Source organism: Trichomycterus rosablanca, chromosome 4, assembly GCF_030014385.1.
Source record: "Trichomycterus rosablanca isolate fTriRos1 chromosome 4, fTriRos1.hap1, whole genome shotgun sequence".
Lineage (NCBI taxonomy): Eukaryota > Metazoa > Chordata > Actinopteri > Siluriformes > Trichomycteridae > Trichomycterus > Trichomycterus rosablanca.
The window spans coordinates 41,730,040-41,755,542 of NC_085991.1; the positions used below are offsets into that span (position 1 = coordinate 41,730,040).

Genomic DNA, 25,503 nt, shown 5'->3' on the forward strand with positions numbered 1-25,503 from the left:
TTGGAGGTCTGTAACGGTTGACTCTTCCGAAAGTTGGCGACCTCTGTGCACTATGTGCCTCAGCATCCGCTGACCCCGCTCTGTCATTTTACATGGCCTAACACTTGGTGGCTGAGTTGCTGTCATTCCCAATCGCTTCCACTTTGTTATAACACCACTGACAGATGACTGGAATATTTAGTAGTGAGGAAATTTCACGACTGGACTTGTTGCACAGGTGGCATCACAGTACCATGCTGGAATTCACTGAGCTTATGAAAGCGACCCATTCTTTTATTAATGTTTGTAGAAGCAGTCTGCATGCCTAGGTGCTTGGATTTATACAACTGTGGCCATGGAAGTGATTGGAACACCTGAATTCAATGATTTGGATGGGTGAGTAAATACTTTTGGCAATATAGTGTACAGTATGTTTGTATTGTCAAGTGTGTTTAAATGTTTGGCTGGCCAATAGCACTATTGAGATGTAAGCTTGGATCTCAGTGGTGGTGGACCAGCAAAATAGCCACCTGAGCTCTCATAGCAGTCCTGTTCATTTGAATAATTTCAATCAATCATTCAGTCAGTCATTTCCTCCTTCACCAGAAAACATACTGATGGTGGAACCTGCTGCTTTAAAGTGCCCAGTGTTTCTTGGAATTTTTTTTTATTTTTCTATGGGGGATCCAACCCACACAGTCCACTTCAATCTGTCCAGCAATAAATTGGCTTATTGTTTTGATGAATAGTTATATCTTCCTCCAGACATTGTTTAAATGTCTAGAACTGCATTCTGGTACTACGACTATTCTTAAGTCAACAGCAGATGTGTTACTAATTCATCTGCATACAGTTATTCATTCATGAAATGAAACAATGCATGGATATGTTCAATGCCTTGATTGTATATTGCGACCCTTTCATTCGTTCTTTTCTATTTCATTAGTTCTTCTTAGCTTAACAGCCTGAACTCAACTAGTAGCTGAAATTGAGTGTGTTGGTCATACAGCAGCATGATACGTTTTTATGAGTAGGAGGATGAAAGTGGGCTGTCACACAGAAAGCAGTCTTACTCAAACCCATAACCCGAGTCTGTCCAAATCCAATTTTCTAACTGTGTTAGCAGCAGGAAAGTTGATGATCCGGTCCAGGCTGCCTACGTGTTTCTAAATTAAGATGAGCAAAAAACATTTTACTCCCTGTGGGCTGAAAACATCAAACCTTGCGGAGTAAAAATGTGAAACACTACATGTTTGAATGAAAGAAAAGATTTCTGAACAATAAACATTTACATTTTCTGCATTTAGCATTTAGCAGACGCTCTTATCCAGAGTGACTTACAGAAGTGCTTCCATAGTAAACATTACCTTACTCTAGTTTAAGTAGACAACAGTCCAAGAACACAAATCTGCTGGAACCCTGTTAGAACCAAGTTTTTTTTGTTTTTTTTTTGCAAGAAATAAATAAGAGTGTTAGTAAGTAAGTAAGTACATGTCAGCTTAAGTGCTTACTAAAGAGGTGGGTTTTAAATCTTTTTTTAAAGACAGCAAGACACTCAGATGTTCGGACAGACAGGGGAAGTTTGTTCCACCACTTGGGTGCCAGTACAGAGAACAGCCTTGATGCTTGTCTTCCTCGAGTCCTGGGTGGAGGATCAAGTTGAGTGAGACTAGTGGCTCGGAGGTTGCGTGGTACAGAGCGGGATTTGATTAGACCTCGAAGGTAGCTTGGGGCTGGTCCATTTTTGGCTTTGTAGGCGAGCATCAGTGTTTTAAACTGAATGCGTGCAGCTACAGGAAGCCAGTGAAGAGAACGCAGCAGTGGGGTGATGTGGCAGTGTTTAGGTTGGTTAAAAACCAGACGGGCAGCTGCATTTTGAATGAGCTGCAAGGGTTTAGTAGTAGACATAGGAGCACCTGCCAGGAGTGAATTGCAGTAGTCCAACCGTGAGATTACAAGTGACTGCACAAGAATCTGAGTAGCTTCCATGGAGAGAAATGGCTGAATCTTCCTGATGTTGTAGAGGAGGAACCGGCAGGATCTTGTCATCAAGAGAGATGACTAGGTCCTGGGTTGGAGATTGAAGTAATAGTTCTGTCTTGCTGGGATTAAGTTTTAGATGATGAGCTGATATCCATTGTGAGATATCTCGCAGACATGTTGAGATGAGAGCTGAGACTTGTGTGTCTGAAGGAGGAAATAACAGAATGAGCTGAGTATTTTCTGCATAGGAGTGGTTAGAGAAGCCATGGGAGGCTATGACCTTACCCAGAGAGCGGGTGTAGATAGACAATAGAAGTGGGCCAAGTACAGAGCCCTGAGGAACACCGGTTAAGAGAGTGCATGGAGGGGATATAGATCTTAAACTTACAATAAACTTACAAACTAAATATGTATATTTACATAAGTATGGTCCAGCAATTTGCCCTGGTGCAGGACAACTCCAGAAACCTTTTGTCGTTACAGTCTCTATAGTTTGTTTTGGTTTCTGTGTGTCTGTGTAGGTTTTTCCTCCATGTCCTGGATTTCTATCTTCAGAACAGACTGGACCATGGTTCTCATAAAAATGGTCATGGCAGATTACTGAATGAACAAACGAATGAATAAATGTGCATATCTGAGTTTGTGTCACACAAGGGTGTTGTCTGGACTAGCCTCAGCACATTGATCAGGTGTTTGCAGGGGGCATTCAGGTAAGTTGTCCTGTCTATTAGTGATGCGATATGACGAGATAGCACGTCCCTTTACTAACAGCATGAGAGTGATAGTTAATGTGGAGGCCCAGCTGCTGGCAGGAAGACCAACCTATACACCAAAGCACACACAGATAAATTCGAATGAATACAACAGATGTTCAGGTAAATGTTTTTCCATAAAGAAGGCAAACTCACATTTATACATACTCACATGTGCTAGTAGATTGGATAAGGCAATGTCTGCAAATGAAGAGAGAAAGGCTGTGGAGAACAAGGAGTGTAGTTTAGGGCTACAGACAAATACTGTACTGTGTCTTATAGATAAGAGTCACATATGCAGCCCAGGGTTGAAACTAAATTTATAACTGACTATATTTTATAACATTTACTACAGTGCAACTGCTTTTTCCTGGTCAGGGTTATGGTAAGACCAGAGCCTCTGGATACACTAATTGCATTATTTTTTTATTATTATTATTGCTTTTCGTGATAAATAGAAATTCAATCTTGATGCACATTTTCAAAACCACTTGTTACTGCTAGTCCTATTAAAATTTATCTGATTTTGCTTACAAAATCTTTGCTTGCATGCGATTCTGTGACCACTGATTTATTTGAAATTCAAGAGCAAGTATATAGCAAGTATATAGCAAATATATAGTTGTTGCCACTGGCTATACTGCTTTATAAGATTCATAAGTTAGGCTGAAGCTTACTTTAAGTGTTTATAGGTTTTAAGCAAGACAGTATTGGCCCATATTGGGACATAGAAAGACAGTGGTACATATTAAGACTTAAGAGGACAGTATTGGAACATATCAGGGTTTAAGAAGAAAGTATTGGCACATATTGGGGTTTAGGAAGACAGTATTGGCACATATTTGGGCTTAGGAAGAGAGTATTGGGGCATAATGGGGTTTAAGAAGACATTACTGGCACATATTGTGGTTTAAGAAGACAGTATTGGAACATATTGTGGTTTAAGAAGACAGTATTGGCACATATTGGGGTTTAAGAAGACAGTATTGGAACATATTGGGGTTTAAGAAGACAGTATTGGCACATATTGGGGTTTAAGAAGACAGTATTGGCACATATTGGGGTTTAAGAAGACAGTATTGGAACATATTGGGGTTTAAGAAGACAGTATTGGCACATATTGGGGTTTAAGAAGACAGTATTGGAACATATTGGGGTTTAAGAAGACATTATTTGAACAGATTGGGGTTTAAGAAGACAGTATTGGAACATAGTGGGGTTTAAGAAGACAGTATTGGAACATATTGGGGTTTAAGAAGACAGTATTGGCACATATTCGTGCTTAGGAAGACAGTATTGGAACATATTTGGGTTTAAAAAGACATTGGCACATATTCGGGCTTAGGAAGAGAGTATTGGAACATATTGGGGTTTAAGAAGGCAGTATTGGCACATATTGGGGTTTAAGAAGGCAGTATTGGCACATATTGGGGTTTAAGAAGACGGCATTGGAACATATTAGGACTTAGGAAGACGGTGTGGCACATATTGGGACTTTAGGAAGACAGTATTGGTACATATTGGGACTTAGGAAGACAGAATTGGCACATATTGGAACTTAAAAACACAGTATTAGAATAAATTGGGACTTGGGAACAAGCCATTGTGAACACAGACAGACTGACTAAAAGACAGACAGACACAGACTAATGTGTAGTATGTGATTAATAAGTAACAGTATAAAATATGGGTTAATATTGTCCAGGTAATTTATAGTTGCATTATACAGCTTTCATAACGCAGTGCTTTCATGGTTTCATGACCTTAAACTGATCAAAATTGTGAAATGCTTGTGATTTTTTATAAGGTTATGGTTTTAACATCGTCAGGGTTGCCAGAAGATGACAGTAAGTGTGTCTTACCACAAATAATGGACAGACTATGAGTTTTCCAGCTCAGAGTGAAAAAGAATCCTCCGATAGCCATGCAGCCCAGGGCTCCATTAAAACCAGCTAACCCAGTATACAGAGCATCCGGCTGCACTGCTACTGAGAGACCTAGAGAAAGACAGAGGAATGAAAACAGTTCAATTATTTTATATCTATTCACATAATTTTTGTATACATACAGTGTATCACAAAAGTGAGTACACCCCTCACATTTCTGCAAATATTTCATTATATCTTTTCATGGGACAACACTATAGACATGTGTAGCCCTCATAAAATTTAGCTTGGGTTTTTATTGATTAAATAGAACCCGATGGGACATGAACAGAATTGAGTTATTAATTTAGTTTATATTGTTGTTTGTGTTTGAATGTAATAGGCTGAAAATAAGAGTTGAGTAATTGTAGTGTAATAGTAGTGTCATCATAACTATATTGCCACATACTACTTTAAATGTGTTTTGTTTCTTTGAAGAGACTGTTATCCAGTTGTGGACTTTAACTTTGGAAAAAAGTAATTATTATTGTGTCAGAGTTCATATAGTTTGGGATAAGGTGAGGGGGCGGAGCTAAAAAAAAAAAAGAAAAGGATCGCGACGTTATTGAATGAATGAGGACACGGAGTTTTGTTTTCCAAACTGAATGCTAAAAAAAAGGGGATTAAAATAACAGTTTAACGAACATTTGGTGGTAGAGCTGAAATCCAGTGATGTCATGAACAAGTTTGTATGAGGGTTTCTCTGCTCGGTTGTAGTTAATTTGAGTGGAACATAGGCAGTGGTGGTTTGCATCGGTGGGCTATCGGGACATGTGAAAGTTGGAAGTTTGGACCGGTGAACGTTCGGGACATCAGGAGGACCGGATATTGGTGAACTTGTGTACTTTAGCATCGGGGATCTTGTGCTAAACTGTTTGCTGCCCGGATCTGTTCTGCCACTGGAACTGTGAGTGAAAGGTTTTTTTTCTTCAAAGCGCGCCAACGGAGGGTAGCTCCCTCAGACTCTAAACCCCGGGGTATTCTTTTTTTTCAATTTGTTTATTGACATGTTACTGAATGTACTATCTTTTAATAACTTGGCTAGATGATTTATATTGCCGTCTACATTGGTGCACGTTAAAATTGGGAACCTGTTCTTTTCAGATTTAAAATTGCTGCATTGGTTACCTTAATCATTTTACCACTTACAGTAAAACATTAAAGTTAACCTCTCTGTTCTCATATTTACTGTGTTGTGTAACATTATTTTTTTCTTTCTTATTCCCTAAATTGTGTGTTAACAAGTGAAGTTGTGTTAGATTTATCCCTTTTGGAGGGGAATGAATATTAATGTATGGGTGCATGGGAGAACCAAGTAGTATTGTAGCCACTTGAACCGGGCCATATCAAACATAGCCTTAGGCAGTGAGCCATTCTATGCAGGATAGTTTGTTATTTGTAGATCTCACCAGAGTTCCTCCCATGCCATTAGTATAAGGGGGTAATATTGGATTTTTTTAACCCTTGGAAGTCAACTGAGTCTCTGGTGGGAGGGCTACACATGAAACTTGGATATAACTTAGAGTAGTCAGTGTACAGCTTGTATAGCAGTGTAGATTTACTGTCTTCTGAAAATAACTCAACACACAGCCATTAATGTCTAAATAGCTGGCAACATAAGTGAGTACACCCCACAGTGAACATGTCCAAATTGTGCCCAAATGTGTCGTTGTCCCTCCCTGGTGTCGTGTGTCAAGGTCTCAGGTGTAAATGGGGAGCAGGGCTGTTAAATTTGGTGTTTTGGGTACAATTCTCTCATACTGGCCACTGGATATTCAACATGGCACCTCATGGCAAAGAACTCTCTGAGGATGTGAGAAATAGAATTGTTGCTCTCCACAAAGATGGCCTGGGCTATAAGAAGATTGCTAACACCCTGAAACTGAGCTACAGCATGGTGGCCAAGGTCATACAGCGGTTTTCCAGGACAGGTTCCACTCGGAACAGGCTTCGCCAGGGTCGACCAAAGAAGTTGAGTCCACGTGTTCGGCGTCATATCCAGAGGTTGGCTTTAAAAAATAGACACATGAGTGCTGCCAGCATTGCTGCAGAGGTTGAAGACGTGGGAGGTCAGCCTGTCAGTGCTCAGACCATACGCCGCACACTGCATCAACTCGGTCTGCATGGTCGTCATCCCAGAAGGAAGCTGACGCACAAGAAAGCCAGCAAACGGTTTGCTGAAGACAAGCAGTCCAAGAACATGGATTACTGGAATGCCCTGTGGTCTGACGAGACCAAGATAAACTTGTTTGGCTCAGATGGTGTCCAGCATGTGTGGCGGAGCCCTGGTGAGAAGTACCAAGACAACTGTATCTTGCCTACAGTCAAGCATGGTGGTGGTAGCATCATGGTCTTGGGCTGCATGAGTGTTGCTGGCACTGGGGAGCTGCAGTTCATTGAGGGAAACATGAATTCCAACATGTACTGTGACATTCTGAAACAGAGCATGATCCCCTCCCTTCGAAAACTGGGCCTCATGGCAGTTTTACACTGACTACTCTAAGTTATATCCAAGTTTTATTTCTATAGTGTTGTCCCATGAAAAGATATAATAAAATATTTGCAGAAATGTGAGGGGTGTACTCACTTTTGTGATACACTGTACATATTGTTAACAACCAGCAATGTTGCAGATTATCAAAGTTATCTTAGGTATTTTGCATAGATAAAATTTTCACTCATACAAATTATACACCGATCAGGCATAACATTAAAACCACCTCCTTGTTTCTAATCTCACTGTCCATTTTATCAGCCCCACTTACCATATAGAAGCACTTTGTATATCTACAATTACTGACTGTAGTCTATCTGTTTCTTTACATACTTTTTGCAGCCTGCTTTCACCCTGTTGTTCAATAGTCAGAACCCCCAGGAGACCACTACAGATTTGGTATTATTTAGGTGGTGGATCATTCTCAGCACTGCAGTGACACTGACATGGTGGTGGTGTGTTAGTGTGTGTTGTGCTGGTATGAGTAGATAAGACACAGCAATGCTGATGGAGTTTTTAAACACCTCACTGTCACGGCTTGACAGAGAATAGTCCACCAATCAAAAATGTCCAGCCAACAGCGCCCCGTGGGCAGCGTCCTGTGACCACTATGAAGGTCTAGAAGATGACCGACTCAAACAGCAGCAATAGATGAGCGACAGTCTCTGACTTTACATCTACAAGGTGGACCAACTAGGTAGGAGTGTCTAATAGAGTGGATAGTGAGTGGACATGGTATTTAAAAACTCCAGCAGTGCTGCTTTGTCTGATCCACTCATACCAGCACAACACACACTAACACACCACCACCATGTCAGTGTCACTGCAGTGCTGAGAATGATCCACCACCTAAATAATATCTGCTCTGTGGTGGTCCTTTTAGGTCCTGACCATTGAAGAACAGCATGAAAGAGGGCTAAGAAAGCATGCAGAGAAATAGATGGACTACAGTCAGTAATTGTAGAACTACAAAGTGCTCCTATATGGTAAGTGGAGCTGATAAAATGGACAGTGAGTGTAGAAACAAGGAGGTGGTTTTAATGTTATGGCTGATTGGTGTATGATTTGTTATAAAAAGCATTGTGTTAAACTTTAGAAAATTACAAAATTAAAGCATGTTTATACTGTGGCATACAGTATGTGCCCTTCCGTAGTAGGTAGTTAACTTAACTTAACTTTAACTTTATTGTCACTATAAATTGCACGAGTACAATTACAGCGAAATTGGCCATCAGCCCGTCCAGAACATTCAATATGACAAGGGGGGGACAGGACAGTAAGACAGGATTGGGAAAGTAGGAAAGTACACATTGGGAAAGTAGGAGATAAAAAAAACCAGCAACCAGACTGTGTTCCCCAAGGAGCACATTATGGTTACATGAAAAAAAAAAGCCCCTTACAGCACACAAGCACATGAACATAACATAACATAATCACACAACAAGCCACGGGTAGGGATGTGGGGATGATGAAAAGTAACCACTATGGGAGGCAGCCATCTGGCGATTCGCAGCTATAACAGCGCGCGCTACAGACCCGTCCAACCATAGTGGTGGGATGAAGCTAAGAGTGGAGACGTTGGTTTGGGTAAGGAAAGAGTTCTGTCAGTTCCCATTCTGCAGCAAGAAGGAAAGTCTGTACAAAGTTCGCGATGAAATGGCTGTTTTACAGCTCTTACTGGCCAGAATGAAAAACAGTCAGTGAAGGGAGGGGTAGGTGTAGCAGCAGATCTTCCGGAGGTATTTACTTATCACAAGGCCGTTGCTGATAACAGGGGAGCCAAAAGCATAAATGACTTCTTATTTTGTCTGAGAAAAAATTTAACACAGACTGTCAGAATTTATGCATCTCTGGTTCATCTCATTTCGCAGAGCCGCTATTCTTTCCAAAATGGAATCCATTCAAATTCACAGTCTGAGTTCCCACGGCTCTACCCACCATCTCAATCAGGTTGGGCAGTTTATGGGGACCTTTGACAACTGACCCAACACTTTTAATTTCCCGATACAGCAGGGTACCGCCTAATCCAATCAGCACAAACCCCACGATCAAAGTTCCGAATAGATAAACATCCTCGATGTCCTCCAACGAAAGAGGTGCCAAGCACACGACTCCCCACTTCCCCCACGAGTCCATCGCGTATCCTGCCATCTGCGTCCCGTCGGGGCATGTGGGTTCCCCCGAACCCGAACTTCTCGATGAGAAGATGGTGTCAATAGCATTCAGAGACCATTTAACCAATTCCATAATTTGTTCTTTGAAGAGCAGTGCTGAGAAAAATCTCTGTAGAGCAGAGTGACGAGACAAGACAATACAGGAGAAGCCAAGCAGGGTAGATAAGGGAGGAGGAGGGAAAAGTGCGTCCTGTCTCCACGAGAGCTAAAAGAAGTTGCTGTGTACTAAACTTAATTTGCTGTTCAAGAAAATGTGTTATAGTCTGTAGTAATCAGCTACCAGATACACATGTTAAAAATGAAAGATTGGTTGTCACTGGTCTGTTGTTTTTTATAATGGCAGTCTGGCACAGCAGGCTGTATTGGTGATGCACAGTGATCCATGACTGCCCCTTATGGCCGAAACAGCCACCACTTATCTGGAAAGACTTTTCAAAAGATTCTAGAGTGTGTTTATCAAATATTGTACCCATTCAGTGGCAAGACTATTTGTAAGGTAAAACACTAATAGCAGAGGCAGAGGCTTGTGTTCTATGTTAATTTATCTTAATTTATTAAGGTTTTGAGTGGGATTGAGGTCAGGGCTCTGTGCAGGCCATTGCAATTTGTCTATTCCAAACCCCAAACTATGGAGTGGCACATAGTTTAAACATCCTGGGTTTAATTCCCAGTAGGAGCGGTCCAGGTCCTTTCTGTATGACGTTTGCATATATTCTCTGTGTCTGTCTGGGTTTCCTCCCACAGTCCAAAGACAAGTTAGATGAATTGGAGAATTGAGAAGCAAAATTGTATGTAATGGTGTTTAACATTAAACTTGAACTGGTGAATCATGTGTAACTTGTAACTACCTGTCCTGTCATTGAATGTTAAAATCCTAATGAATAAATACATGAATGGACCTTGCTTTGTACACAGGAAGCTTTGTATACAGTCATGCTAGAACAGTGAAGGATTCGTCCCAAACTGTTGTCACAAAGTAAAAATCATGTTTTTATTGATTTTATACACTTGTTAGCAATGGGTTTTGCTAAAACATCTGAATTTAATAACTTAATAATCATTAAAAAAAGATAGATGGGGTGTTTACATACATTTTAGGTCTCTAAAAATGAAGCCGTTTGTAACAATGAATGAATGAATAAATGAATGAATGGTTTTCCAGAGAGACTGCAGTACTGTTTGTCGCCTGGTGAGGGCAGTGCACACTTCGGCATGATCATCATGTACTGCTTTTGATCCTGATCCTCAGTGTCAGCCAATTCTCCCCCATTTTTCCTCCTAATCACCCAACCCATTCTCCCTTTATCTGGGGAACACTCCAGAACGTGTGAAAGGTGGGAAATAGCCTTCAGTATCCACAGCAAGCTTTTGATTGAACATCAATACTTCAATTTCAGATGGGTTATTGATAACCAGGGAGCTTTCCCTCCTCAGTAACAGGGATGTGGAAATGCCACAATTTTATATTACCTTCCATACAGAACCAACGTTTAGCCCATAACCACAACATGCTCACTGGCATTGTTCTTAGATAAAGAAAAAACCTAAGCTGTACATCAGATTTTCAATGTGATAACATGTGATACTCATGTGTGTAGCCATCAATGTTCTATTTTTCTCTGTGTAAACATATTTTGCAAACACCAGCATGCTAATGCTTATTTAACTTAGCATGAAGGAAAATATTTAGACCTGAGGTCTTCCTCCTCGGCCTTTACCATTAGTTACTATGGAAACAAGGGAACAGGGTTCTTAAAAGTTGTTATGAGTACCCCTTACCGTGGAGCTGTCGGATGGAAAGAGATTAATAATAAGCTATGTTACTACACTGCCTGAAATGTACTGTCTGCAGAGATCTAGTAAGTAAGTATATAAGTAAGTAAGGACCATACAAATACAGGCCATTGGCTCTGTTGCTCCAATTAGTAAGGTAAAAAGGAGAGCAGAACCAGTAATACTCTTTTTGACTCACAATAAGGATGCCTATAGCATGGACTAAATTCAGACTCATATTGTTCTGAAGATGCATTACTGTTATGTCACTTAGGACCCCCAGAAACTACTTTCACAAAAGTCGATATTAAGCCTGTATGAGCATGAGGTGATTTGAATCTAACTTTCAGTGTTTAATACTGAGATGCCGATTGAGCTGCTGTAGGGGGTGTGAAACTTGATATCAATCAGACTGAAAGAATCCTACAGTGGATATAGAAGGGGAGATAAGAGCAAAAAGAAAATGGATACTAACTGTCTCTCTATTTAATGATAGTGGGGGCACTTTAGGCCAAGGCTTTCTGCCTACTGATTGAGTCGGCACAATGTAGATTATGACCAGTGCTGAACTAGGATATCATCTGTCAATGTAATGTAGCTATTAAGGTATAAAAAGTGTTAAGTAGTATTTATTTTTTAATAATAATCCTAGATCAACTGTCTGTGCACAATTATCTCAATAAATATTAGAACTGGAAAGAAAAAAATAAACATTTATAATTTTGATAATGAGACATATTAATCCAAGAAGTATAGGGAGAGCCAGAAGGAGTTGCATTTTGTGTTTGTATATCTAGAGAAAGCTTATAATAAGGTCCTGAAAGAGGGGGTTGTGGTATTGTATGAGGAAATCATGGGAGGCAAAAAAAGTATGTAAGGGTATAGATATGTACACTACCGGTCAAAAGTTTTAGAACACCCCAATTTTTCCAGTTTTTTGTTGAAATGTATGCAGTTTAATGTCTTATTGTACTCTAAAGTAAAAGCATGGAACAAAAAAAACAATTTAAGTTAAAAAAATAAATCATGAAATCAATTTATAAACCAAAATGTATTCTAAACTTTTCACTCATCAAAGTAGCCACCTTTGGCAGATATAACAGCTGAACACACTTGTGGCATTCTTTCTACAATGGAAACCAAATATTCTGCAGAAAGTTCTTCCAAACTCTGTTGCAGATATTCCCATAAATGTGAGGCACTTTGTGACTGCTTTGCTTTCACTCTTCTGTCCAGTTCATCCCAAACCAGCTCAATGGGGTTTAAGTCTGGAGACTGTGCTGGCCACTCCATGTTTTCAAGCTTACCATCTTGTTATTTTTTCCTAAGGTAGTTCTAGCATAGCTTGGACTTATGTTTTGGTCATTATCTTGCTGTAGGATGAACCCCTGACCAACTAGGCACATACCAGAGGGTACTGCAGAATGCTGTGGTAGCCGTTGTGGTTCAGGGTGCCTCTCACTCTGTACAAGTCACCGACCCTGGATCCAGCAAAACAGCCCAGACCATCACGCTTCCTCCTCCATGTTTGATAGTTGATGTCACACACTGAGGAACCATCCTTTCGCCTACTCTACGGCGTACAAAAATCCTGCGTGATAAACCGAAAATTTCAAATTTTGATTCATCAGTTCATAACACCTTCTTCCAGTCTTCAATAGTTTATTGGTGGTGTTTCATGGCCCACACAAGCCTCTTTTTCTTATTCTGACAATTATTATTCTGCAACTCAACCTGTCAAACCTGCAACTCAAAGTCTTCTCTTCACCATTGAAACTGAGACTTGCTTACTACGACCACTATTAAGCTGTGCTTAAAGCTGTTGTTCTGTGAGCCATCTATCACGCAAGCTGTTGACTTTCAGAAACTTGTCTTCTAATTTTGTTGTGGCTTTGGGTCTGCCAGACCTCTTCCTGTCAGAGTTTCCCCCAGTTTCTGAGTGCCTTTTGATGGTGAAGGAAACTGTACTCACTGACACCTTGACTTTCTTCGCAATTTCTCTATAGGAAAGACCTACATTTTTAAGTGTTATGATGGTCGGTCTGTCTTCCATTGTTAATTGCCTTTTTCTTGCCATTTTTTAAGCAACACAACACTTTCTGCAGTACAATACTGTTTAAATGATCACAAGTGTATGGTACCACAGTGTGTTCCAACACAACTTTTATGCAGATAGAGGGGGTTGTAAGTAATCAAGAAAAGTTGGAACACTCCTAGGAATTGGTAGCACCAGCTTTCAAGGCTTGATCAACCTCCATTGCTGCAGAACAGCTTAAGTTGTTAACCCATTTCTTGTTCCCTGAAAAAGGGCTTCTTGTATAATTCTGAAATGTACTGTACATTATTTTTCAGTTTTGGGTAACCTTACATCTGGCAGTTTAGCACTTACCTTTGTACCCTTCCAAGCTATTCATTGGACTTGAACTGCTTGAGTTTCAATTAAAAAATTGGGGTGTTCTAAAACTTTTGACCGGTAGTGTATGTGGACAGTGTGACTGTGATGAGTCACACAGTAGGAATGACGGACGAGTTTAAAGTGAAGGTGGGTCTGCATCAAGGATCAAGGATCCTTTCCTGTTTTCAGTGGTCATGGACCGGCTGACAGACGAGGTGAGGCAGGAGTCTCCACGGACTGTGATGGCTGCGGATGACATTGATTTGTAGTGAGAGTAGGGAGCAGGTTGAGGAGAGCCTGGTGTGATAGAGGTATGCATTCGAGAGAAGGGGAATGAAATCTTTAAGTAGGAGTTAAACAGAGTATGTGTGATGGTGGAAAGGTAAATTTGTAAGGAATTGAAGTGGTGAAAAAGGATGAGTATGGTAAAGAGGTGAAGAAGAGAGTACATGCAGGGTGGAGGCAGGAGTGATTTGCAGTAGAGGGAATTTTTATGAGACAATAGGGAGGCCTGCTATGTTTTATGGCTTGGTACGCCGTGGTACTGACAAAAGACAGAAAAAAGAGCTGAGGGTGGCAGAGATGAAGATGCTGAGAATCTCGTTAAGAGTAACAAGGGTGGACAAGACTAAAAACAAGGTTATCAGCACAGATAGGATGTGGTAGAGACAAAGTTAAAGAGGTGAGATTTAGATGATTTGGGCATGTGCAGAAAAGGATGAGAGTTGGAAAAAGGGAAGAAGAGGTTTGTGTATGCAATAAGGGAGGACATGGGAGGATTTTTAGGACAAGACATGATGGAGACAAATGAACCACGGTGGCGACCCCTATAAGGAGCAAGCAAAAGAAGGAAAAATGACACCAGAAACCCACGCCCAGGAGGCTGGACTGGACTGCATCTGCTTGGTGATTAGGCACAGCTTAAGGCTATGCTTCCTGCAAGTACATTTACACTTATATTCATTAGATTTAGAAAGTATTAAGGTCCCTTGACGTTGTTTGCACAGTTTACTGTGGTGTGGATTTAATTTGAATTAGACAAAATTGCCAATTTTTTTTCCTGAATCTACACTTAATCACCCATAAAGACAAAGTCATTACATCTTCTTATGGTTTTCTTTAAGGATGCCAACACCATGTTTCATCGTATAGTTGATATTAATCAGGTGATATGCAGTGCCTGTTATTTGCTAGAAAGTTCTGCCAAAACACTTTAATTTAGTCTCATCAGAGCAGAGAATCCTTATCCACATGTTGCCAACACTAGGATGGTTCAAGGTTGTGCCAATCTCCTTTCATTTCAAAAGTATTGAGGTCACTGAGGTCTTGGATACAGTCAAAGCTTTAGATATTGTTTTATATCCATACCCTGATCTTTGCCTTGCCAGAATTTGACTATGGAGCTCCACAGACACTTCCCTGGACCTCAAGGCTTGTTATAGTGGGCCCTTATAGACAGATTTGTGTACCTCTCTTAACTATATCCAATCACTTTAAATTGCAACAGGTGGACTACAGTTAAGTTCGACACACATCTTAGAATAGAATAAAATAGAATACCTTTGTTATATATACACCGACTAGGCATAACATTAAGACCACCTTCCTATTATTGTGTTGGTCCCCCTTTTGCTGCCAAAAGAGCCCTGACCCGTTGAGGCATGAAGTCTGACACCTTATTATCAGAACCAGCATTAACTTCTTCAGCAATTCGAGCTACAGTAGCTCGTCTGTTGGATCAGACCACACGGGCCAGCCTTCGCTCCTCACGTGCATGAATGAGCCTTGGACCATGACCCTGTCGCCGGTTTACCACTGTTCCTTCCTTGGACCACTTTTGATAGATACTCACCACTGCAGACCAGGAACACCCCACAAGAGCTGCAGTTTTGGAGATGCCTTGACCAAGTCGTTTTGCCATCACAATTTGGCCCTTGTCAAACTTGCTTAAATCTCTACGCTTGCCCATTTTTCCTGCTTCTAACACATCAACTTTGAGGATAAAATGTTCACTTGCTGCCTAATATATCCCACCCACTAACAGGTGCTGTGATGAAGAGAGTTACTCCACCTGTCAGTGGTCATAATGTTATGCCTAGTCAGTGTACATATATAAGTACAATTAAGTTCTTTTCCGCATATCCCAGCTTGTTTGGAGGTTGGGGTCAAAGCGCAGGGTCTGCCATTGTACGGTGCCCTAGGAGGCAGGAGATTTAAGGGCCTTGCTCAAGGGGCCAACAGTCAATTGGCCTAAATACTGAATCCAATGTACATGGTCACACTCACACTACTAGAGTACAAACACACTCACACAATCTTTTATGAGTCACACAGCCTCTGAGGTGTGTGTGTGTGTGTGTGTGTGTGTGTGTGTGTGTGTGTGTGTAATTATAGGGCTTTTGGAAGTGGGAAGAGAAGCGCATTGATGAAAGTTTACCCCCTCCTCCAGAGAGCCTCAGATATACAAGGACACGTCACATCTCATGCAGCTTAATCCATCTTCAAAGGTTTTACATACAGACAGATGACAAACGAATGGAAAACCAGCATAAATTGTCCTGGTAGCTGCTGGACCACCACAAGCCCACACTACTGTGACTTGCCACATATTCTACAAGCTTTGACACTAAAGGAATAAAGCACCAGTGTACCAACAATGTAGAAATGATCCAATTTAAAGCAGACAGTGAGCTAGTGTCTTTACCTTTCTCTCTCTCTCTCTCTCTCTCTTTGTCTGAGTGGGCGGAGCGTGTGAGTGAGAACGCGTGCAGACCGTTTGGTCTGTGTGTACCTTTTTCTCTTTAATTTTCATCTTTTTTTTATTTTATTTTGGCTGTTTAGTTTAATTAACAGTTTGTGACAGTTTATTTCAGTTTTTTAGTGTGTTTAGGGGGGTTTAGGGGTAATTATTTGGGGGGATTTAGGGGTTTTGAGGTTGGCGTCTCCCTTGCTGGGTGCCATGGCGGCCCAGGAGAAGGTGGGGTTGGAACAGTTGAGCCGCCGACACGCAGTGAAGGTGTCGGTAGATGCGAGCGTGTCAGTGGAGGAGAGCAGCCTGGCTGTAGGAGAAATTGTGGGGCATGAAAACATCCTCTCAGCCGCGAGAATGAATAAGGCTGTAGTCTTGTTTATTAATGATCTTAACAAAGTCACTGAAGTTGTTAACCAGGGGGTTGTTATTAACGGTGGCTTTTATAATGTTCTTCCACTCGTCACCCCTGCTAAACGAGTCACCCTGTCCAACGTGCCTCCTTTTATTAAAGACGAGGTTTTAGCACGTGAACTGTCCCGGTATGGGCAGATTATGTCTCCCATCAAAAAGTTCCTCTCAGCAGTAAATCTCCGCTTTTAAAGCACGTTGTGTCTTTTAGACGTAACGTGTTCATGATTTTGAAAAACAACGCTGAAGACATTGATGTTGTCTTCACGTTCCGTATCGATGGCTTTGATTACACCGTTTTCGCCACTACGGAACATATGAAGTGTCTTGGGTGTAAACAAGTGGGTCACCTCGTCCGTGCATGCCCTGAAAAGGCAACCGCTACCCCTTCGCACGCCAAGACTGGCACCATGGGCAGCGCCGAGGGCAACAGCACAGCGAGCGCCGAGGCCAGCGGTGCGGGGAACGCCAAGGCTGGAGAGGAACACGCTGAGACAAACGCGCAGGAGACCGTGGCTGATGGTGCTATGAGAACCGCAGAAAGTGAACGTGAGGATAGAGGTAAGGAGAGCGGTGGGGCTGGGAAGACTGATGCTGATACTGTACAGATGAGTGTTGATGAAACAGCAACAGAATCAAACACTGTACACAGTACTGAACAGAGTGTGGTGATGGTTGGTGACAGTGGGAAAGGCACTGCTGAGGCAGCTGAGCTGAAAGGAGAGCAGGCTGTACTCAGCCATGCGGTTAACCCCGTGTTTAAAGTCCCGGTCACTAAAACAAAAAAAACCCGTCACATTCAGTATCAGACGCGTGGCGCTAAAAAAAGCGCAAATACTGAAACTGAACCCAAGGATGACGCAGCTGCTGATGCTGAGAATGATTCCTCAGACTCCAACACCTCGTGTTCACAGCCCTGCGTTTCCCGCAACATTTACACCCTGAAAATGATCAGGAGTTTTTTAGAAAACACAAAAAATGTCAAAGGGGTGCAAGTGGAAGAACATTTTCCTGATCTTAAAAGTTTTATCCAATCTGTCCAGTTTTTAAGGAACAACTCGTGAGAAGAGGGTTTTACTGATCAGGAAATTTTTAGACTAAAAAAGATACTGGCCAAACTCCATCACCAGACTACTGATGACAGCAGTGAGATGGCCTGAACACTTCTGCAGACTTCTGTTCAGTTTACTAGTTGTATTGTTCTTATTTCTTATTTTTAATATGAGTACTTTCAACCTGGCCACTTTAAATATTAATGGAGCCAGAGATTCTTATAAGAGAGCTCAGCTGTTGGAACTGTTAAAACTCAAACATATTGATGTGGCTTTTATCCAAGAAACACACAGTGACAAACAGAACTATACAGACTGGTTAAAGGAGTTTGGAGGTCAGGTTTTCTTCTCCCATGGAAGTTTAGTCAGTGCTGGTGTAGCTGTACTCCTCTCTAAGAGTTGGACTCCTCAGTCCGTTGAGGTAGAAGAGGTGGTAGGAGGGAGACTTTTGAAAGTCCGTGCCATTTTCAAGCACTGTGCTTTTATTTTTTTATGTGTGTATGCACCTGTTCGGGGGGTAGAGAGGATGCTGCTTTTAAATACTCTCTGTGAAACGCTAGACAAGTGCAGTGCAGATGATTATTTGTTTTTAGCAGGTGATTTTAACTGTACTGAGTTTAACACAGACAGGAACCATCCTGAGCCACATCCTGCATCACGCAGAAGGCTAGTACAGCTTCTGCACAAACATGAACTTTGTGATGTCTGGAAACTTTTAAATAATGGACAGACTCAGTACACATGGACACATGCTAGAGACAGCTTATTATCATTAGCACGTCTTGACCGTTTTTATTGTTTTAAACATCATCTTAACGTTTTAAGGAAATGTCAAATCTCACCAGTTGCTTTTTCTGATCACAGTCTGGTTCAATGTACAGTCGGTTTTAATAATATTAAATCAACCAGTGCCTACTGGCATTTTAACACCACCCTATTAGATGATGTACATTTTAGTGAACATTTTAAATTCTTCTGGGCTGAGTTTAGAGCGACCAAGGCATCTTTTAATACCCTCCAAGACTGGTGGGATTTTGGCAAGGTCCAAATCAAACAATTTTGTCAACAGTATACTTACAGCGTTACAAAAGACATAACCCGATCTATGAGAAGTCTTGAGATTGAAATAGTGGAACTCCAGAGTTTAGCAGAGTCCACAAAAAATCGAGACCATATTAAGGTTCTCAAAACAAAAAAAATTGCACTAGCAGACCTGATTGGTGTTAAAGCACAGGGGGCTCTGGTTAGGTCACGATTCCAGTCTGTAGCGCAGATGGATGCTCCATCCAGATTTTTTTTTGGCCTGGAACGTAAGAATGGTCAGAGCCGGTGTATGCACGCCCTACGGTCTGAATCAGGCCAGCTACTGTTAGACCCTGCAGGGATTCGCCAGCGTGCAGTTCAGTTTTACACCGAACTGTACAGCAGTGAGTACCGTAAGCAACCTGAACTGGAAGAGGTTTTCCTCGAAGGTCTACCACAACTTGCAGACGCCTATGCCCTAGGACTTGAGAGACCACTGACTTTGGGAGAGCTCAGTGAAGCTCTGAGAAGCATGGAGCCTGGTAAAGCGCCAGGCCTGGATGGACTTCCAGTAGAATTCTACAAATCATTCTGGCCAGTGATTGGTGGAGACTTGCTGGAAACCCTCAATGACAGCTTATCTAAAGGAAGGCTACCTTTTAGTTGTAGGAGGGCGGTACTGACCCTGCTCCCCAAAAAGGGAGACCTGCAAGACATTAAAAACTGGCGTCCGGTCTCACTGCTCTGCTGTGATTACAAACTGCTTTCAAAGATCTTGGCAACCAGACTGAGGGAAGTCATGGATCAGATTGTCCATCCTGACCAGACCTACTGCATTCCAAACAGGTCCATTTTTGACAATATATCTTTAATTTGTGATATTTTGGACGTCTCAAAACTATTGGGTTTGGATACTGGTCTGATTTCACTAGATCAGGAAAAGGCATTTGACAGGGTTGAACACGAGTATCTTTGGAAGGTTCTAGCAGCCTTTGGTTTCCCCCCTGGTCTTATAGCCATGATCAAGGTTTTGTACTGTGACGCTGAAAGTATACTGAAGGTTAACGGTGGTTTAAGTGCTCCTTTTAAAGCCCAGAGAGGGATCAGGCAGGGCTGCTGCCTGTCTGGTATGCTGTATGCCCTGGCCATAGAACCTCTTTTACACAGACTAAGACAGACCCTCTCTGGTTTTAACATACCCACTTGTCATTTTAAGTTTTTATTGTCTGCCTATGCTGATGATGTTGTTGTGATTTTGAACCGTCAAACTGATATTGAAAATTTAATTAATATAATTAATGAGTTTGGTAAGATATCATCAGCTAAAGTGAACTGGACAAAAAGTGAAGCACTGCTGGTGGGAAACTGGGTGAATGGCACACTTAGACTGCCACAGGGAATGAGCTGGGGGAGGAAAGGTTTTAAATATCTGGGTGTGTTTTTAGGAGATGAGCAGACTGTAATGAAAAACTGGGAAGGACTCCTTGAAAAAATAAAAGGCCGCCTTAACAGATGGACTTGGCTGCTTCCCCAGATGTCCTACAGAGGACGTGTTTTAATTTGTAATAATCTTGCTGCGTCTTCACTGTGGCACAGACTGGTCTGTCTAGATCCCCCTCCAGGTCTCCTGTCCAACATCCAAGCAACTCTGGTGACGATGTTCTGGGACAAACTTCACTGGATCCCACAGAGTGTGCTGTTCCTGCCCAAGGATGAAGGAGGACAAGGCCTGATCCACCTGGCGAGCAGAGTTGCAGCCTTCCGCCTCGAATTCCTACAGAAACTCTTCTCCGGTCCAAGCAACCTGGGATGGAGGTCACTGGCCTGCGCTCTACTGCGGAGACTCGGGGATCTAGACATAGACCTACCCTTGTTTTTAATGGACCCAAAGAAACTGTTTTTGCAGGACCTGTCTTCTTTTTACCGTGGACTTTTTAAAGTACTCAGTTTTTTAAAAACACAACAACGAGAGAACACAACCTCTCTACACTGGCTCTTGAGAGAGCCACTGATCAAAGGGGCACGCCTAGATGTGACGAGTGCTGCCCACCCTTCCTTGGACAGAACTTTGTGTGCTAAAGGACTCAGAACATTAGGGGATCTGGTGGGCCTAGCGGGTCCCGACATGGACAAAGTGGGCCCAGTAGCTGAGCGCCTGAACATCAGGTCCACCCGTTTGGTAGCACAGTTACTAGACAGGTGGAAAGCAGCACTAACAGAAGATGAGCGTGCCCTACTACACACAAACCATAATCAGAGGGGTGGAGAGGATGTTCCCCCAGAACTGACCCTCACACCGGACTTCGGGGAGTGTGAGGGTCCACTACTGCAATCTGCGAACACTGGGTCCTTGTTTTTAAATGAGACGACTGGGAAGGTTTTTTACAAAACATGTGTCAAGGTTTTAAACAAAACTAAACTCAATTCAAGAGCTGACACACCCTGGCGTGCAAAACTGGTTTTAGATGCTGATTTTAAACCAGCATGGAAATCTTTTTACAAACCACCGTTAACTAAAACCTATGGTGATTTACAGTGGAGGGTTGTACATTGCATTATGGCTGTGAATGCTTTTATCTCTGTTTTAAACCCAGCTGTAACCCAATACTGTTTATGTTGTGGGGAAAAGGAAACAGTTTTTCATTGTTTTATGGAATGTCAGAGACTGGCTCCTTTGTTTTGTCTTTTAGAGCGTGTTTTTGATGGTTTTAGTACAATTTTTACGAAACCAGTTTTTATTTTTGGTTTTAAGTACTCACAGAAACGCAAAACACAGTGCCAACTGTTAAATTTTATCCTGGGAACGGCTAAGATGGCGGTCTGGGTTAGCCGAAAAAGTTTAATTGAAGGAGTCAGGGATAATGACACTGTGAGTATTTTCAAAAGGTTGGTAAGAACCCGTATTTTAACTGATTTTAAATACTATTCTATCATGAAAGATCTCGATAGTTTTGAGAACATGTGGTGTTTTATGGATATTTTGTGCTGGGTTGATGATCATGAAGAACTAAATTTTGCTGAATTTTTAACCTGAGCCAGAAGTTCTCTTTGAAAACTAATTTATTCTGCTTTGTCTTGTGTTTTTTTTTTTCAGACTTAAAATTTTGTTAATTGTGTTTTAACCTTTGAAAGTCCCAATAAAGGCATGTTCAAAATCCAACAAAAAAAAAATCTCTCTCTTGGTCTCTCTCTCTTACCTGCCAGTATTCCAATACCAGAACCCAGAAGTGCATGGAGGGCCAGAACTGGTGAGTATAGCAGCACGGCTGCAAGAATGACAAGTGTCGATCCCAGAGCCTCACAGGCGTAGATCTGCCCCACTCCTAAGACCACGCCCTGCAGGAGCTAACACAAACAGAGACACACAGGCACAGTCAGTGCACAATTACAAACTGTGCTGTGATGTGTAGTAAATATAGAATAAAAACTAAAACACCATAAAATGTTTGACTTTGTCACAATTAGTGACTAGATCACAATTACAATACTACACAGATGATTTACAGTGGCTCTGTTTGTTCGGCCTATGAAGGAACCACCATGGGAGAGAAAGTTGCCCTAAAAAAGTCCTGATGTCCATTTTCCTGGGTTGGATTTACCTTTAACTGGTGTGGAAGCGGTTCAACTCGCATATTCCCAGAACCAGCAGGTTCAGACAGTTTCTTGTCTTTCCTTTTTCCAACATCCAGTTCTCAATTCTGTACTATCCCTTTTCCATTCACGCTCTCAATTGAGGGTTGTGGATGTTTTGTTTTATTTCGTACTTTGTTTCTATCAATTTAGCCACCCTATTAATTTGCAACTGTGCCCCTTTTTGTCCACTTTTATGCGATGTGGTGTCTGTGTGGACTTAATTGGCTGATTGTCAGCCAATCAGTGTTTCTGGCATTGTGAGTTACAGGTCATAACTAAACATCCTGGAAAGTAATACTTCAGTGAGCAAATCCTAATTGAAGTAATTAGGGATTCATTAACCATTAATTCTAATGGTTTTGTCTGAGTAAGGCAATTCGACAGAATGATAGAATACTGGACCTGGACATTTAGGCCATGTTGTACTATATTGTACTGGTCCATGTGGGTTTCTACTAGACACTTTGTTTTCCCCCCACCTCCCAGAAACATGCATATGGTGGAAAGCCTACTCTAATATGCCTCTAGGTGTGAATGGGTGATGGAATTGGTAAATTTGCAGTGCCTTGCAATGGATTGGTGTCCCATTTAGAGCAGTTTTAGGAGGCAACTGAACTCACTTCAACCAGGTTATTAAAGATTAAATAAACACATGTTGTGCTATATAACTAGTTAAAATGTATATGTACACCATTTACCTTTTTAATGTATTTATGTATTGATTGTCAGTGCATTCAGCTTTGCAAACAATGTCTGGCAATGAATTATCTCCTGGAAATATATAAGGCAGCAGCTCTGCTAATTTGCATCTGCCTGATATGTAATTCATAATACAAGGCCTTAAATAAGAACAGTGTATAAAAGTTATGAGATTTATTGCTTCCTGTCCTCACGCTGTTTCTCTATATCTCACTCACTCTCGGCTCTAGCCGTCTCCATGGAGACTTGCCGAAGCACCAGATCCTGTGAAGCTGTATTTTGATGAAGTCTGAAAGAACCTGACAGGGTGCAACTGCAGTGAGGTGGAAAAAAGCAAGTCATGGAGACTCTGGGCACCTAATACAGCCTGGGATTAGTGGTAAAATAGTGTGTAAACAAGTGTTTGAATCTCAAAGAAAGAAATGTTTTGTTTTACATAAATGCACCTTAAGACTTAAGACTAGTATAAAGTAAAAGTAAGGCACATACTGATATGTCAAATTTATTTTCTAATGGTGTAGGATTTAACTTCACTGAATCTTTTTTTCATATCCCTAGATGTATCACAGTCCTTGAAAATGTGATGCAAGATTTTTTAATAGGGGTACTATAGTAAAAAATACATACAATACAATATCAAAATATACAAAGTGCTTAGTGTGTTAGTGTGAGTTGTGCTGGTATGAGTGGATCAGACACAGCAGCGCTGCTGGAGTTTTTAAATACCGTGTCCACTCACTGTCCACTCTATTAGACACTCCAACCTAGTTGGTCCACCTTGTAGATGTAAAGTCAGAGACGATCGCTCATCTATTGCTGCTGTTTGAGTTGGTCATCTTCTAGACCTTCATCAGTGGTCACAGGACGCTACCCACGGGGCGCTATTGGCTGGATATTGGCTGGTTGGTGGACTATTCTCAGTCCAGCAGTGACAGTGAGGTGTTTAAAAACTCCAGCAGGGCTGCTGTGTCTTATCCACACATACCAGCACAACACACACTAACACACCACCACCATGTCAGTGTCACTGCAGTGCTGAGAATGATCCACCACCCAAATAATACCTACTCTGTAGTGGTCCTGGGAGAGTCCTGACCATTGAAGAACAGCATGAAAGGGGGCTAACAAAGCATGCAGAGAAACAGGTGGACTACAGTCAGTAATTGTAGAACTACAAAGTAACTGTGCTGAAACTGTGATTAAAAATAATCCAAGCAAAAGGACATAGAAAAATAAATCAGACAATAGACCTAAAGAGGCAGGACACAATTATTTTAAATATATTAACTGGATGAAAAAGTACTCTAATCCTGTACCAATTACCTCAAGTAAAGAACTTGCAGACAGAAATAGACGTACCATTTGATTTAATTCTCCTTTAAGGGTTTCATCGCATCATTTTTGTCTCAATAGTTATTGGTAACACTGCAATGTTTATTACCAATGCAAAGGCAAGAAGGGCCTGGGTTTGATTCCCTGGCCAGGCAGCCAGGGTCTTTTTTGTGTGGTCTTTAAATACTCTCCCTGTGTCTGCATGGGTTTCTTCCAGGTGCTCCGGTTTCTTACCACAAGTCCAAAGACTAGAGCTACTACTATTACTACTAAAATTGCCCTTAATGTGTGTGTGTTTGCCCTGTGATAGAATGGCAAGCTGTGCAGGGTGTTACCTGCCTCTCACCCAATAAATCAGATTGGAGTTTGTAAATAAATTATCTATTTAAATGTGGCATTCCTTAATTAACACTGTTAATCTGTTTACCTGTGGTATGTTGAGCTGTGTGTAGTTAATGCCATGTGGTGACCCCAGTGGCAGGACTGGATGGTTGGGGTAGAAGATGTTATCAGTGCCGATGCAGGCCAGATACAGCAGCAGCACAGTGTTGAAGGGAAACGCACTTACTGGCAGATCCCACCTCTCCAACACCGTCACTATACCACTGGATACAAATGTACTAACAAAGACAGAGGGGTAAGAGGACATTTTTAAACTCAGTATGAGTATTTGTGCTTGTGTGAATGTTTGTGCACCTTACGTTGTAGCTCCAGAGATACATGCAGGTAGCAGTAGCCACCAGTACCAGTCTCCTGCAGAACTAAAAACACCTATCAATAATGCCACCAGCATTCCATTATAACCATGCACTCCCATAGATATGTCTGCCCTGGAGAATACATACACACCAACAAAACAAACATTTTAAAGCTTTTATACCACTTTATAAATATGTAGTTTTTACATTTATGGCAGACAAGGGTTTGATTACTAGTCCAGTACCTTAACTGATAAGCTACCACTGTCCTATTTTTCACTGGACACCAAGACACAAACATCAAAATATAGATTAACATGCTTGGGTCATTCTCCGGATCAAGTGAGCTGCAATTGTAATACCCCCTCTACCCCCACATTACCAACTACTTCTTTTTACCTGCATAAGAAACAAATAAAGTGCGTCACACA

General features: G+C 41.5%; 1 protein-coding gene across 1 annotated transcript in view; it reads right to left on the minus strand.

The window, feature by feature from the left end:
- Positions 1 to 2,522: 2,522 nt before the first annotated feature.
- Positions 2,523 to 25,503, minus strand: part of si:dkey-183c6.7 (urea transporter 2) — a 36,994-nt gene continuing 14,013 nt past the window's right edge. Inside the window, exons 3-8 of the mRNA XM_062993590.1 lie at positions 25,076 to 25,204; positions 24,802 to 24,994; positions 21,908 to 22,055; positions 4,577 to 4,711; positions 2,887 to 2,936; positions 2,523 to 2,784 (exon numbers count right to left, since the gene is read on the minus strand). Coding sequence (XP_062849660.1) covers positions 2,608 to 2,784; positions 2,887 to 2,936; positions 4,577 to 4,711; positions 21,908 to 22,055; positions 24,802 to 24,994; positions 25,076 to 25,204 — 832 coding nt within the window. The 3' untranslated portion in view covers positions 2,523 to 2,607. The remainder of the gene's footprint in view (positions 2,785 to 2,886; positions 2,937 to 4,576; positions 4,712 to 21,907; positions 22,056 to 24,801; positions 24,995 to 25,075; positions 25,205 to 25,503) is intronic.